Source organism: Colletotrichum aenigma, assembly GCF_013390185.1.
Source record: "Colletotrichum aenigma strain Cg56 chromosome Unknown KSG_Cg56_contig07, whole genome shotgun sequence".
NCBI classification, from domain to species: Eukaryota; Fungi; Ascomycota; class Sordariomycetes; order Glomerellales; family Glomerellaceae; genus Colletotrichum; species Colletotrichum aenigma.
In genome coordinates, this window is record NW_023500913.1 from 4,513,152 (window position 1) to 4,528,021 (window position 14,870).

The following is a 14,870-nucleotide window of genomic DNA, read 5'->3' on the forward strand; positions in this document are numbered from 1 at the left end:
ATGGTGGACATTCTATTCTCGGCAGTGTTCTCTGCTTAGAGCTTCCCGTACGTCTTGGCGAGACTTTGGTCATTCTATCCCTCTTCCGAGGGCTACAAGAGGTCTGGCTGCTCTGTGTTTTGGGCTTTAAGCTTGTTGGACAACCTATGCTGTATTTACCCGAACATCCGAAACTAGAGCAGACTTTTCCTCGTGATTTTCGTTATCATACCTATGGAGAGTTTCGTACACACGTGTAATACTCAAATAAAAGGCTACGCTGGTTTATTGTGGTTGCTAGGCCCCTTGAGATTCGTGTCGAAAGTAAGCTCAGCCCAGGTAACCTACGAAGTCAAGAATAGGCTACGAGAATGAGTGAAGACACAAGGCAACCAAGAAAGCCGTCTTACATATCACTCCGGCAACCAACGGTACAGTCCACGTTCTTGGCTTTGGCGCCATTCATCCCGCACGAGCAACAGCCACAGTGTCCGAGTTCCTCAAGCCACCGTCCCGTTAAGGTGCTGGCCTACAGACGGTCTGACAGCCGTCCTTGTCTCAGCCAAGGAACAACATCGGAGGCTGTGTTAAGGTTTGTGGGGGTGATCGGAGTACCGCCTGCTCTGGTCGTTGCAGCCTTCGGGGGGGGGGGGGGGGGGGGGGGCACACCGGGTTGGGGGAAAGTAGGAGGATATGGCTCAGGTTTTGGGTACAAAGGTTGATGCTTGTCTGTATGTTGACTTATCTGGACTCGCCGAGGAGCACATGGGACCCAAGCTTGTTGATACATCAAACTAAAGCGATAGCTAACCAACATTCATGGTCAGCGTGCCTTGATGGTTGATGAATGTCATGGAACGTCTCGCGAAGGAAGATTAAGGCTCTGCACCTGTTTACAATATGAATACTGGCGACGTAGAATTAAGGCATGAAACAAGGAATGCTGACAGGTAAGATTGTACACAGAGCATATACTACTGTACGAGGCAAGAGCCCAACATGATAACACAGTCTGTCAGATGTGGGGGTTTCCATGGTCATTGTTAAATGCAGAATATAGGTACATCTTTATTTTTCACAAGATGTTTCTATTCGACGTCGACCTAGGGCATCTATGGTCAGTCCCACCGATTGCGAATGCCGTTGCTTAGTGGGCAGCAACTGGTTGAGAGCATCTTCAACAGATGAGTTGCTGATGGAAATCGTAGCAAATGACCTGAAGTCGCTTTCAATTCCCACCTGGCGCTCTTTGTCATTTCTCACGTCATTTCTCATGTCATTTCTCACCTCTCGCACCCGACAAACTATACGGAAACCTGATTATACTGCCCTCAAGTTAGTTAAGCCAACATACGAGAGGCTTTCTAAGCGTGCGTATCGAGTCCATCATGACCGACTTAGAAACGAATGACATCCCTACGTAATGCATAGTTTCTCAATCGTCGTCAACGCATCCCGCCGGGCCCCCTCCGGCTGCCGGCCCCATCCCGCTCATCGTGAGCGGATCCCCTCAACTGCCGACGCCGGCAAACAGTGATTTCTCAGGCGGCCCCCAAAAAAGGTCCCCCGCCCGCCCGCCGCCGCTGTCCGCCGCGACCGGCCGGGGCCCCCTCCTCAATGGCCTCGACCGCGGCGGCCACCATCTGCTTCGGCAATCCGACCAACCAGGCACCGTGCAGCCGTGGTTTGGGGGGATCCGAAGTTGCAACGTTATTGGATAATCGGGGGATTCTTCCCAGCGTACAGGACGATGCGCGGTGGGTGGTTAGCCATGGACGACGTGTCGTGCTCTCAGTTGGGCCGTCTTGCGTGAGGATTGAGGCCCGAAGATGGAAAGGGTCATTTAAAGATTCGTCGACTGCCCCGTCCTTATGGAAGAAGAGAAGGGACTCGAACAATTTGCATACAAACTGATCTGGTTGGTCGATGATCTCTGCCATCACCACCGATCGCAAGTCGCCAATCCCAAGACCAGCGACGGATATTTACAAATGCGTTGAAATGAATCGATGGACCATCGCTCATTGGAAATCAGGCTCGATGCCCTGTTCATTTACATCGAATCGCCATCCATTCTAGAAGCTGACGATTGATTTTAGGCCGACACTAAATGATGGAGACGTTGATAGGTAGGAGAAGGAATGAATTGGTAGTGTGGTATGGGTAGCAGATGATGGGAATACAGAGTCGCTTTTACTCCTCGGCATCACCGCCTACAGCGACGGCTGGGGCAGCGTCGCCGTTGGTAGCGGCGGGTGCGTCGGCGGCCTTGACCTCGCCCTTGGCGGGAGCATCCTCGACGCCGTTGGCTGCGTCTTCTTCGTCGCCGTCACCCTCGGCCGCCTCCTCCTCGGCAGCATCATCGTCGGCCTCTGGCTCGTCCTCGGCGTCCTCCTCTTCGTCAGCCGCCGCCGCATTGTCCTCGCCGGCGGTCTCGGTCTTGCGCTTCTTTGAAGGAGGTGCTTTGTCTGCGCAAGTCGCTTGTTAGAACTGTCGTCGGGGAGGTTGCTGAGTGGGGTGCTCACCTTCTACACCGTTGGCTTCTGCGTCGTCCTCGGCGTCACCCTCGCCCTCTTCGAACTCCTCCTCTTCCTCCTCCTCCTCTCCATCATCGTCCTCTTCGCCCTCGTCTTCCTCAGACTGGTAACTACAAGCAAGACGTATTAGCATCTCAAGTGGTCCAGGTAGTTGGCGCAGCTGTTCCCAGAAACCAGGGCCACGCGCAAAGTTGCTACAGCACTGGTTCTCAGAGAGAAGAGCGGCTTTGTTGCTACCAGGAATAGGTCCGAGCATCACCAGCTAGTTTCTCCTTGGCCGGAGACAGCTCAAGAGAGCAGGCGCAAGGGTAAAGTTGGATGTGACTTACTCCTCTTCCTCCTCACCGTCGTCGTCGGGGAGGGAAACAAGCTCCTCCTCCTCGTCTTGCTTTCTCTTGCGGGTGGACATGGTGTTGATGGGGGCTCGAAGGGGTCAATTGGTTCAAGTTGAACAACTCAGGGTGTGTTTCCGGAGAGAAACAGACAGGAGATGGATGGGGAAGGGCAGGATAGATGTAGGAGAAGCAAAGAGAAAGAGAGAAAGTTGGGGGGCGGCAAGGACGAAAGGTAGGCAAGGTAGGTAGGTCGGCGCATGGAAAGCTCTGGGGGAGGGAAACGGGACCAAGCCAAGGTGGGTGGTGGGTGCAAGTCGACTGGCGGCGGCGGTGCGGTGAGGTACCTGTCTATCCGTACCTACACTACCCTACCTCTCTACATACGGTACGTCTGGCCCGGGGACATGAGCCCAGTGTGCGGTGCGGGCGGGCGGGCGTGAGGAGAAGAGAGGAAGAGGAGGAGGAGGAGGAGGGAGTGCGCGGGTCGTCGGTGCGTTGCGCAGTGAGTGTGCGGGAGAGGGGGAGGGAGGTGGGAGCTCCCTCCCTCTTTCTCTCCTCTCTCAGCTGAGTGGTGCGCGCCCTGCCATACTGTTTGCGAGGGAACGTGTGTAAGGCAGAGGCAAGAGGTAGGTACACTGGGCTGATGGTGCGCAAGGTGAGGTAGCCATGTAGAGACGGGCTCTGGAGCTGGAGCAGGAGCCACGACCCCAGGCTGAACGAGGGGGCACCAAGGTGAGTGAGTGAGAGGTGTGGTGGAGGGTGGCTGGGGGGAGCTTCGAACTTGGACCGGACGGGAGTGGACTGGGCTGGGGCCGACGAGTAAGACGCAAGATGGAGGACTGGAGCAACAACCAGGAACCTAGGACCTAGGACGGGTGTGAGTGAGCGGCTCAGAGGTGAGAGAGAGAGAGAGAGAGAGACAGAGAGGGTGCGTTGTGTGTGTGTGAGAGAGAGGGGAGAGGGTGAGTAACGGGCGGGTGAGAGAGGGAGAGAGAGAGAGAGAGAAGAGGGCGTAGGTGGGTGAGAGCAAGGGGGGTGGGTGCAGGAGACGAGCGGTTTGGGGGAGATCCAAACAGGGAAACCAGATTGGCGTGCGAGCCTGCTCTGGCTGGTGGTTGGCCGACAAGCGAAAGAGCTCGGACACTTTTGGGGAGGGAAGAGCAACATCACCATCCCTGTCCACATACCTTACCTGCCTTGCCTTACCTCCAGACCTTGCGTGCAGCAACAGCAGCAGCAACAGTGACAGCAACGAGTTGCAATAGCTCAACACCGAGCTGCGAACTTGCCTGCTCTGTTGCGCTCCCGTTTGCCCTCCTCTCTGTTCTTGAGCTCTTGCATCCCCCTGTCCCCTCTTCGCCTTCCCAACCTAAGCGTCACCTTCCAAGTCTTTCACCCTTTCCCCTCCTCAACCAGCTGACTGCTCTGACACTCGTCACTCATCGGCGTGAGCTGTTGCTGGCAGCTGCTGAGGCCTGCCCCTGTGCGAATTGGGAGCTCTGCCCCTAGCTGCTCCTCTCGAGCCAATCGTCATTGGCCATCACTACCATTTCCGTTCCTCGAATCACCCCCGAGGGTAAAGCTCCAGCTCAGGGCCACCAGCCGGCTGCTGACGTGATTCTAGCCGGAACGGGACGTCATGGATAGCGTCATCACGTGCGCTAAAGCTGTTCCGTTCTTTCATACTGAGTCGCGCTCGCGACTTCCCCCCTTGCCATCCCGCTGAGCCGGCGTTACTCCGCGCCTTGGCCTACGCTGCGGGCTTCCAGGAGCCCATCGTCTTGCACTTGCGCTTGCATCCGCTATCGTAGCCTTGCCAACCTTGGGTCCATTCTGACCAAAAACTACTGCGGACGCTTGTCCTTGGTCGCGAGACCCAGATTGGGCAAAATACAATACTCAAAACCATAAACAGAAACTTGCATCGCCCAACATATTCAATGCAGGACTCCTCCGTAGGCACGGATTGTCCGTTTGGTTACCCAATTGAGCTGACCGGTTCATCCGAAGCTTTCATCTGGCCTGAGTCCGACAGCTCCGTGTGCGACAGCTTTGTGATGGTGATGTGAGCTCCTGCTCGCCTTCGTAGGTGCCAATACGTTGGCTGCAGACTTGTAGGTGCAGGTTGATAACTTGCTGGAACGGACTTCTCATTTGTCCATTGTAAGATGGTGCCGGGCCGGGTAAAATCCGAGACGTCTTTTCCGACGTTGATCAATTAGAGGATCTTGGCCGCCAGCTGAAAGCCTTCGACTTTTGTGATGCAGGCGCACAGCGGCAGCGGCGGATGGCACGTTGACCAGGTTTAATTGGAAGACCCTGGAATCGCAAACCTTTCGGCTTGGGCTACCGAGCGCTGGAAAAGGATGAGGAAAAAGGAATGTTTTATCTCTTTTCGGCCGCCAGGCCGCATCCTAGACTCGGGGTTCCCATCCAGCGGTTCAAGGGAGGATGAGACAGCGTCGATCCAGAAAGGTTCACTTGTCTGACATTTCGATGGTAAGAAGCAAGGGGAATGAATGATGAAGGAAGAGACAAAGCGACTAGACGCCGGGACAGACCAAAAGATATGTGTCATGTGTAGCTTGTTCATCTTCTGCTCTCTGCTCCGCACGTGTTCCGAGCGGTCGGGCTCGTTTCTAGGACGAGCTGTCGGGGTGTTCGGAGTTGCAGAGTAGTACCCAACGGGTGGTATTATTTTCCAAGGTCGGTCTAGTTGTAACCAAGGGGGGTAGTATATGGGAAATAATATGTAGGTCAGGCCTGGGCTTGCCCATCGGGGCACTCGCCAAAAGAGCATTTGGATGGGACATCGGCGATGCTGGGAAAGCCGGAGTTTGGAATGAGCATCGTGATCCGTCTTCACGCCTTATTCACGTGAGTGAGCACGTAGTACTCCGTATTGATGCCAGAGCGGCCTGACCCGGCAGTGCGGGAGATTAAAGAGAGAGAAGAGAGAAATCGAGATGTGGTCCTGATGAACAGGTAAGGCACATCAGGCGGGAACCTGATGTGGAAACGAGGTGTTGAAACTTGGCCACGCTGAGGGAAAGGTAGGCTGCTAGCCTTCCAACGCGTATTGAAATCCTTGGAAAGAGATGTACCGTAAGGTAGCAATTTGGGATGATCGAGATTCGGCTGGCGGCCGGCAGCGCAGACGGGATGATGCATGCTCGAGGATGCATGACAGCCTCGAGATTGGCATCCGTTGGCGGCGCTGACTTGGTGGCTGAAAATCCACGGTCTCCAGTTGTTTAGTGTCTTTGTGTTGATTTGCACGAGACAGACAGGAAGAGACAAAGCATCCCGCCCATCAGGAGGATTCACTGGAACGTCATCCCGAGCGCAGCGTTGATTGAGCTGTTTGGTCAGCAGGAACAGGGCCAGACCATGTGGTCGACGGAGGAAACGATCAGGGCCCAAGTCTTAGTCATGCCGTAAGAACGGGTCGGGTCGGGGGAACAAGAGAACAAAAAGGAAGGGAAAAAGAAAACAAAAAGAAAAACGGCGAGACCCATCCAGCAGCGGGAACTGGAGACATGTTGAGGTGGGCGGAGAGAAAAGGCAAATATTGAGCAGCAAAAATTGGATCGTGGGATGCAAAAGATGACGAAGGACGAGCAGATTTTCTTTGGCTGTTTCCGAAAAGGGACTTCGGCCAGTCAGGATCGGAATCGGCCTCTTACCCGGGAAATTGGAAGGTGATTGGGCAGAGGGTGATGGCTTCTTGATCGGGACTAGCGCCAGGAACGGGTGGACGCTAGCAAACCATCTTTGGCAGGGCCCTGGCAGCCCTGAGCAATCCCTACCAGGTGCCCCCGCCTGCACAATGGAAGCCCCTGTTGGCAATGGGAAGTCCCCCCCCTGAACGAGGCCGCTGTGGCATGAGGTGGAGTCTTGTGCGCCTGTTGGCCGCTGTTGTCCGCCATCAGCAGCCCCTAAGCAGGTCCAGGGCAACACGGGTAGGTGGTGCAGCGCGGCACAAGTGGTTTACCCTGGTGGGTGCCCCTGCAGAGAGCGTTGCACCAGGTGCGTTTGTTGCGCTGCCGGGACGTTGCGTGGAGGTGGTGGTGGTCGCGGGTCGACATCCGGGCCACTGTCCGGTGGCCGCCGTCCGTCCATCTGTCCCATCGTCGTTTGTATTCGTAAAGTACCTGGCTCACTGGCTCACCAAGCAAAGACCCACAATCGCAGTCCCGTTCATGTTCCTGACTGCATTTCTGTTCCCTGCAGGTGCAGTGTTTTCTCAGTCCTGAAGCTGTCGTCCATGGATGCCATGCCCTGCCCTGGCTGACGGAGGCTGAGAGTGGGCGCCGAGCCGACATGTCGTCGAGGGTTGCGTACCTGCTGCCACGCACCGCAGGGAATAAACGTCAAGGCGCGTGTGCTGGCCGCCGTGGTAATAATGCGCAGCGTATTATCGGTCTTGGATGCAAGGGATGCGGGAAGACGGCGGAGAGCATGTCGGCCGGGACGAGAGCCAGGAAACATCGGACGGTACCTGTGTCAACGCCTGACTGACGCTGGCAAGAGCAAGTACCTGCCTCCGAGCGCATGCCGTACCACATCCCGAGTGGATGGAATTTGTTCGAGAAGGAAGAAACGGGACACCAATTGAACCTGCCGAGTACCTACAGTGTACGCATGCAGCATGCAGCCTCCGTGCTAGGCGCAAGCTGAACAACCTGGCTGTTGACGACTGACGACTGACCGCGTCTTTCGTCTGACTCTCCGACAGAGAGAGAGAGAGAGAGAGAGGGAGATGCGATTGATGAGAGATTGCGGGGAAGGAGCACACGTCGCGGCGGTGTTGCGGAATCTGGCGACGATGTGGATGGACCGCTGAATCGGATTGATTGTTGACTGGAACTTTTTTTTTCTATTTTTTCACTGTCCGTGTACTTACCTGCTGCTCGAGGCAGACTCGCAGAGAGAAAAGATAGAAACAGAAACAGAGGCAGAGTCTGGATGTCGTTCGCCAACGGGTGTCTGACTCTTGACTCTCACCGTTTAATCAATCTATTGCCCCTTCGTTTGGCGCGTGTAGTGATTGAAAAGTCTTGGTATGGTCCTGGGTGTTGGGATCTGGAATTGGCTTCGCCTCAAAGCCAGCGGCGCGGTACCTCTCTCTCTCTCTCTCTCCCGCCTGCTAGTATACATGGTAAAGTACTGACAGGGAAGCCAGGGAAGAGAAAGATTTCTCGCATTCATAATTCGACCACCGTTGGAATTGGAATGCTTCTATTGGCGCCAGCCATCAGTTGGCCCGTTCTCTCCAAGGGAGCTCCCATCCAGATGCCTTACCGCGTGCCGCACAGAGTGCATATGTACTGAGTCTGTGAAATTGGGGGATGAAAATGAGAATGAAGTGGAAATGCCTCCAGGCGGACTCGACAAGCGAAAGACAACGGACCAGGGGAGGCGAAGAGAGACCTTGAAGAAACCTGGAAGGGAGAGGGACAGAGAGAGAAGAGAAGAGGATCTTCCATTTCAAATCTCAAATCTCAATCTCGTCAACGAGCAATCCCTTTTTTTACCTTTCTTTGCCCCCCCCCCCCCCTTCTCTCTCGTGTCTTCACCTTCTGAAGTGACTTCCATTGCTCAATTCGCGCTTGCGCCGGCAGCTGCACCTGCAATCTGCACTGGCATCATCATTTGGGTGCTCCTTCCTCGCTCCCTCCCGCGTGGTAAATCACACTTTCGGGAAGCTCCTTCCATCTGATCCTTCCCTACATTTTTGATCTTTATTTTATTTATCTTTATTTTATTTTCCTCAATTGCTTCCTCTCGTCGGTAATTCGCCCGGGCAAAATAAAATCTACTACCTTACCTTACCTTACCTACTCTAACCGTGGGCTGCCCATCTGCTGGCCTTCGCCGCCTCCTTTCGCCAATCCACCTGATTAATCTTTTCTTTCCTCTCTGTCTCGACTCCTTGCGACACTCGCTCATCCTACCACAATCTCTCGTTTCTTCGTCCGCCTCGACCCGACGGGACTGTCTCTCTCTGACCGTGTCCAAGCCGCACCGGCCTCATCAACACCGAACCGACAGCAGCCAGCGATACCTTCCATACGTCTGAAATTCGGCCAATCAGCCCGCCGAACCATCCGACCGCGGCCCTCGTTCCTTTTACCTCGTGGCAGCGGCAGCGCCTCCCAGAATCTGACGCACGAGTCAATCACTCTTTGCGTCTCCAAGACACCTTCGACCTTGGCGACGCCACAGATGCCCGCCCTGCCCTGAACCATCATCAAAGCAACGAAAACAAAAAAAGAAACGGACAAGAGAGACAGACACCTGCTTTGGGCCACTTGGAGCTCTGCATCCCACCTACAGCACTTCAGAGCTTTGCTTCTACCTTTCAACACTCGATGCCCCGCTCTCCGTTCTGTTCTTCTTCCGATCCTCTCGACGCATGTTTCCCGGCTTCGGCTTGAGCCAATGACGAAGACGCCCTGGTCCGGGTCCAAACGCTCGCTTCAGTTTTAGCTTCTTCATCTGCAACAGCAGGCATCTGCCCCCAAAAAACCAGGACCACCCGCCATTAACCAACCAAACCTCGGACGAAGACGGCCGCCATTCACACATACTTCAGGTCCATCCGTTGTACCTACCTTGCCGTGTGTGCCTTGCCTTAAACCGCTGCGTACCTGGCCCCGTTCCTGAAGCCTCCGCAATCCCAAGGTGCCATTCGACCCATCGATACCACCACACGCTCACCGCACCAGTCGGATACCTCTCCCTTGGTCTCCTCATTTTACCGACGATAACGACCTCCTGCGTCTGCACCTGTCAGAGCCGTTTCCCCAACTTGACTCCTCTGACATTGCGTCTCTTGTTTCGCATTCCCCGACCTAGCATTCGACCTCAGACCTCGTCAGAACAACGCCAGCTCTCGCCCATTGACTCGGCTGACGGTCGATCTTTCACTTCCAAGTTTCCCCCCTTACATCCGGCCCCCAGCCTGCATACGCATGAACCGGCCTCAGGGCATCACCTCGTCTCGTCGCATGCCCTGTGTTTCTTTCAAAGCCTGCCGCCGCTCCTTGCTCAACTCGACTTGATTGTCACCCTATTTTCTTTGCACCACCCTCGCACCGACCGTTCTTCAACCTGCCATATCCCGGCTTCCAGCAGCGATCACCCATTGAACCCGCCCCGCCCGGCCAATACCGACTACGAGTTGTTGAGGCTATTCGAGAGGGTTGCTGCAAGACGCAAGGTTCATGCATGTGCCGCGATGGTACCGTTCTCGACGACTTTGACTGCCCTACTACAACCAAAGTGCACCACCACTACCTGAACACTATTGCTTGCAACACCCACGTCTACCGCTTTGCCTGCCCTGTCATAACGAGAAAGGCAAAGGAAAAAAAACATTATCAACTTTGACACGCCTCCCGTTCGGTCAATCCCCTCTTGTAGCAGTCGCCGCCGCTGCCATATAACGGCCGGGGGGATTCAGCCAACATGACCCTCATGGCCGTGGCAGCGGATTCTGGTCAACCCGACGCCCAGATCGCCTCGGGAGCCATGGCAGACCAGGACCCTACCATCCACCGTCAGACGAGCATAAAGCATCGCCAGTTCGGTATTTATGCTTCAAGGCGGACCCATCCGAAACCCGTCCCAGCTTCTGACGTTCCAGAGCGTCCCGACTCCCCAGCCGCCAACTCTCCAACACATGCACATCCCTTACCCACATCCCCCCCACGCTGGGACTCGCTGGCAAACAATTCCAGTAACTTTGCGAGGCAACAAAACCTCATGAGCGCCCGGTCACAGTCGCAGTCGCCTCGCCGTGCCCTATTCCACTCAATTCGAAAATACCCCTCCTCGGAACGCCCCTTTGCCTCGCCGTCCCCCAGCCTCAGTCATGGTTACGAAGAGGACGACGACTTGAGTGCCGACGAATGGACTAGCAAAGCCGCCGCCCGCTCGATTAGATCTCCCGTACCCTACGACGACGACGACCGATCCTCGATCGATACCATGCAGGTAGACAACTTCTCTCGTCCGAGGAGGCCTAGCATCAAGCAGCCGATACAGGACTCGTACAGTCCCCGGCCAGCGAACTACTCTCCCTCAGACCCACGCTCCGACCCCAATTCGCATCATCAAGCATGGCCTCGGCCACGGGGTCAGTCTGGCTCCTCCGCCCGGTCTGCCTCGACGTTCTCCTCGATGCCTGCCACAGGAAACGATAACTACGAGCATCGCGCCCCATCCCGGCTCCGGAGTGCCCCGCCTCCGTCGAGCCTCGCCCGACCCCCGTTGGCATACGGTCGGGTTGATAGCTCAAGCTCCGGCTTGTCTACTTATGCGCGTGAGGCACCGTGGATGAGTGGAGACGAGATGCGGTCCAGCTACCGATCTCAGATGACATCTTCGAGCGCGCAGGGCACGTACGTGACGGAAAGAAGCAGTGTTCTGACCAAGAACAGCTCAGTCCCTTCTCTGTACGCTAACGGCGAAGAGCTTAGTGTCGACGACGTGATGGGCATGTACGAGAAAGGCTTTCAAGACTCGAGCCCCGAAGACAACGACGATAGCCCGGTACCGGCGTCCGAGATCAACAAGCGCAATACGAGAATGCTCGAAGTCTTGAGTCAGCCGTTGACGATGCCTGCAAACTCACTAGCCGTTCCTGTTTCAGAGACCGTTGTCCGCCAATCGGTCGATATGTTCAGAGTATCCGAATACCCTTCGTCTTTGCCCAAAGAGGTTGGTTTGCTGGACGACGACCAGGGAGACGAAGAGGAGGACGATGACGATGAAAAGAATGGCGAGGTGGACGAAAAAGAGAAAAGAGACTCGGCAAAGTCTCTTCAGAATGAAAAAGACTCGCTAACCCCGTCGCCAAAAATGAGCAGCCCAACAACGTCTTCGATGCAAACTGCTGTTGAGCCCGAAGAAATCGAGGAACCTGGTGCTCGGGATCGATACGGATTCAAAAAGGCCAATCAGTACATCACCAGGGAACAATACGACAACTGGGACAAGGGCTATTCTCAGTATTTGGACAGGAGACGTAAGAAATGGACCGCCTTCTTGAAAGAGAATGGCCTCATGACGGACCGTCCACAGCGGTTCCCACCTCACAGTGCCAAGGCCAAACGGTTTATCCGCAAAGGCATTCCTCCCGAATGGAGAGGTGCCGCTTGGTTCTATTACGCCGGAGGCCCTGCTATATTGGCCAAGCACTCCGGTTTGTACGATCAACTACTGCAGAAGAAGGCAAAAGATGTCGACGTGGAGGCCATTGAGCGAGATTTGCACCGAACATTTCCGGACAACATCAAGTTCAAGCCTGCGAGCATGGCTGGGAAGCCGAACGTAGAGCCTGACAGGAAGGGCGAGGATGACGACGAGAAGAAGCCTGCGGACACGAATGAGCCCCAGATTATCTCGTCCCTGAGGAGAGTTCTACACGCATTCGCCATCTACAACCCTCGCATCGGCTACTGTCAGAGTCTGAACTTCCTCGCTGGTTTGCTGCTTCTGTTCATGGATTCAGAGGAGCAATGTTTTTGGCTGTTGAACGTCATTACACGGCTGTACCTGCCAGGCACCCACGAGATGAGTCTCGAAGGATCTAAGGTTGATCTAGGTGTTCTGATGAATGCCATTCGAGAGTCCATGCCCGCAGTATGGGCCAAGATTGGCGACGATTTGGAAGGTGACCCCAACGCACCGCGTCCTGCGAAGCCAGTAAAGAAGCCCAGATCTCGGAGGAAGAACCAACCCAGCATCTCTTCGAATCGTCTGCCGCCAATCACCCTGTGTATGACGGCGTGGTTCATGAGTTGCTTCATCGGCACCCTTCCTATCGAAAGCACGCTCCGCGTGTGGGACGTCTTTTTCTACGAAGGCTCCAAGACGCTCTTCCGCATCGCTCTTGCCATCTTCAAGCTTGGCGAAGACGAGGTTCGGGCCGTCGCTGATCCCATGGAAATGTTTTCTACTGTTCAAGCCATGCCCCGCCGGCTGTTAGACGCCAACGCCCTCATGGAGGCGACTTTCAAACGTCGCAACGGGTTTGGTCATATCAGCCAAGACACCATTGACAGTCAACGACAAGAGAGACGTGACAAGGTGCAGACAGAAGGTGCCCGGGCGGCCACGTATGCCGTGGGCAGCGGAAACGCAGTCGACGACGGCGAGGTGCGCAGGAAGAACACCATTTTCGGACGGAGGAAGCTGGGCAGATCAGCCGAGGTGATGTGATTGTATTGCAGAAGCAAGAAGGCAGGGAGGCAGCAAGCATATCATTCAGCAATGGCGTTTGGGGAAAACTGCATTTAATGGTAATGACTACATGGCATGCGGGACAACTGGCAAGCGAAAAAAGGATATCATCTTAGAAGAGGGCACAGACGAGCCCCTAGCATATTGGAATTTTGGCAGCATAGAGCAGATGCATGCGAGATTGCCTGACTGGAACAGCAACACTTGTCGCAGCTCTACCACAGGGTGCCATCTTTTGGCCCCGAGCAGATACGTTTTCTTTGTACAGACAAATACATGAAGATTATCATGGTATTCATATGATGGTCACAGTGATGGTAAAGTGTTTCAAATCCCTTGTTCAAAATAACGGGTCCAATTACGAAAACATTTGCAAAGGTATCAAGGCCCATGATAAGCCGAATCCCATCCCGAACGCCGCCAATGCTCTCGCCATCAACCGCCACCGTTTTGTGTGTTGAATGTAGCCCATGTGTCTTTCCATCTTGATATCCGCCCTGTCCGCTCCTCCTGCCTAACGACCTTTGCCCCATAGTACCTGGGGTGACTACTGCTTGACCTCCGGGACGGAAAAGTTGGCGGGGCCCTTGGCGTAGCGGGTGACGTAGACCTTTGCGTTCTTCTCAAAGTCGGGGCGGTTGTTCTTGTACTCGTCGGCGATGCGGGCCTCGAGGGGGTCGTCGGGCTGGGGCTCGATGAGGAGGGAGCGGACGGCCTCGAGGACGGCGGAGAGCTTTGTGGCGGGCTTCCAGTTCTCGGACTTGAGCATGCCGAGGCAGATGTTGCCGAGGGAGTCGTTTGTGATGTTGGGGTGGTAGATGCGGGTGGCGAACTTGACGACGGGGGCCTTGAAGGGGTAGTCCTTGGGCAGGTCGACAATGACGGCGAAGGTGCCGCCGGCGTAGGGGGAGTTCTCGGGGCCCTGGAGGGTGACGTGCCAGGTGTGCAGGTCGGCGTCGCGGGCGAGGGCGATGGTCATGCCGGTCGGCGGGGTGGCGGTGACCTCGGTGAGTTCCTGGAGAGACGGGCGACGTTAGTTTGGCTTTGGCGGGGGAGGGGAGGGAGGGGTTGGTAAGAACGGACCTTGGCGATGCGCTTGCTCGACATGATGGGCGATTTGAAGCGTGTACTTTGTAGTTTGGTGTTGGTGTTGAAGGAGGGGTTGGCGAGAATGAAGAAGCTGTTGTTGGTTGGAAACGGAGCTGTAACCGTCAAGGTTGGAAGCTCTTGATCAGCAGCAGCAGGTGGATCTCGTGTGGAGCTGTCAGGGGAACGGCAGAAACGCTCAATTTGGCTTGCACACACAGCTCGCAAGAAGAAAGCAGGGAAAAGAAAAGACGCTTCTGGGGCCGGCAACGGTAAGTGATGATGGCTGGTTGCAGGTGTCACAGATGAAGAGTGGTGAGCTGCAGCTGCGATGATGGCGGGGTAGCTTGCTTTTAAGGCGTGGTGGGGTGAGGTCCCCGTATGTGAAGGCACTTTACTGTGCCCAAGGCCGGGTGCTTGTCGCTGAATGTGTGACGCCGGGCGGGGTGTTGGCGGCAGAATCAGCGCGGTGAGTGGGCTAAGGCGCTGAAGCAGCTCATCTTTACTCTGCTAAGGTATCATGACTGCGTCACTGCATATTCAAAAAGACAGTACTTATCCAGCCTGTTTGTTGTTTGATTCACTCTGTGAAGGCAGCAAAACCACGCAGGCTCTGCAACAAGTCGTCTGCTCATTCAACAGAGCTGACTCCCGGCTTGGACTGAATGCCGGACAGTTGACT

At 55.3% G+C, this 14,870-nt stretch overlaps 3 protein-coding genes across 3 annotated transcripts; 1 reads left to right on the forward strand and 2 right to left on the reverse strand.

Moving 5' to 3' along the window:
* Positions 1-2,172: 2,172 nt before the first annotated feature.
* On the reverse strand, positions 2,173-2,925 carry CGCA056_v011511 (uncharacterized protein; the record flags this gene model as incomplete). The annotated part of the gene is made up of 3 exons (XM_037326757.1): positions 2,173-2,447; positions 2,505-2,626; positions 2,846-2,925. 3 exons carry the CDS (start codon positions 2,923-2,925, stop codon positions 2,173-2,175), a joined length of 477 nt encoding a protein of 158 aa, XP_037175496.1.
* Positions 2,926-10,324: 7,399 nt separating this feature from the next.
* On the forward strand, positions 10,325-13,081 carry gyp3 (GTPase-activating protein gyp3; the record flags this gene model as incomplete). Its single annotated transcript, XM_037326758.1, has 1 exon — positions 10,325-13,081. The coding sequence occupies one exon, from the start codon at positions 10,325-10,327 to the stop codon at positions 13,079-13,081; it is 2,757 nt and encodes a 918-aa protein (XP_037175263.1).
* Positions 13,082-13,649: 568 nt separating this feature from the next.
* Positions 13,650-14,209, reverse strand: UBC4 (Ubiquitin-conjugating enzyme E2 4; the record flags this gene model as incomplete). The annotated part of the gene is made up of 2 exons (XM_037326759.1): positions 13,650-14,117; positions 14,186-14,209. 2 exons carry the CDS (start codon positions 14,207-14,209, stop codon positions 13,650-13,652), a joined length of 492 nt encoding a protein of 163 aa, XP_037175262.1.
* Between the last annotated feature and the right edge of the window lie 661 nt (positions 14,210-14,870).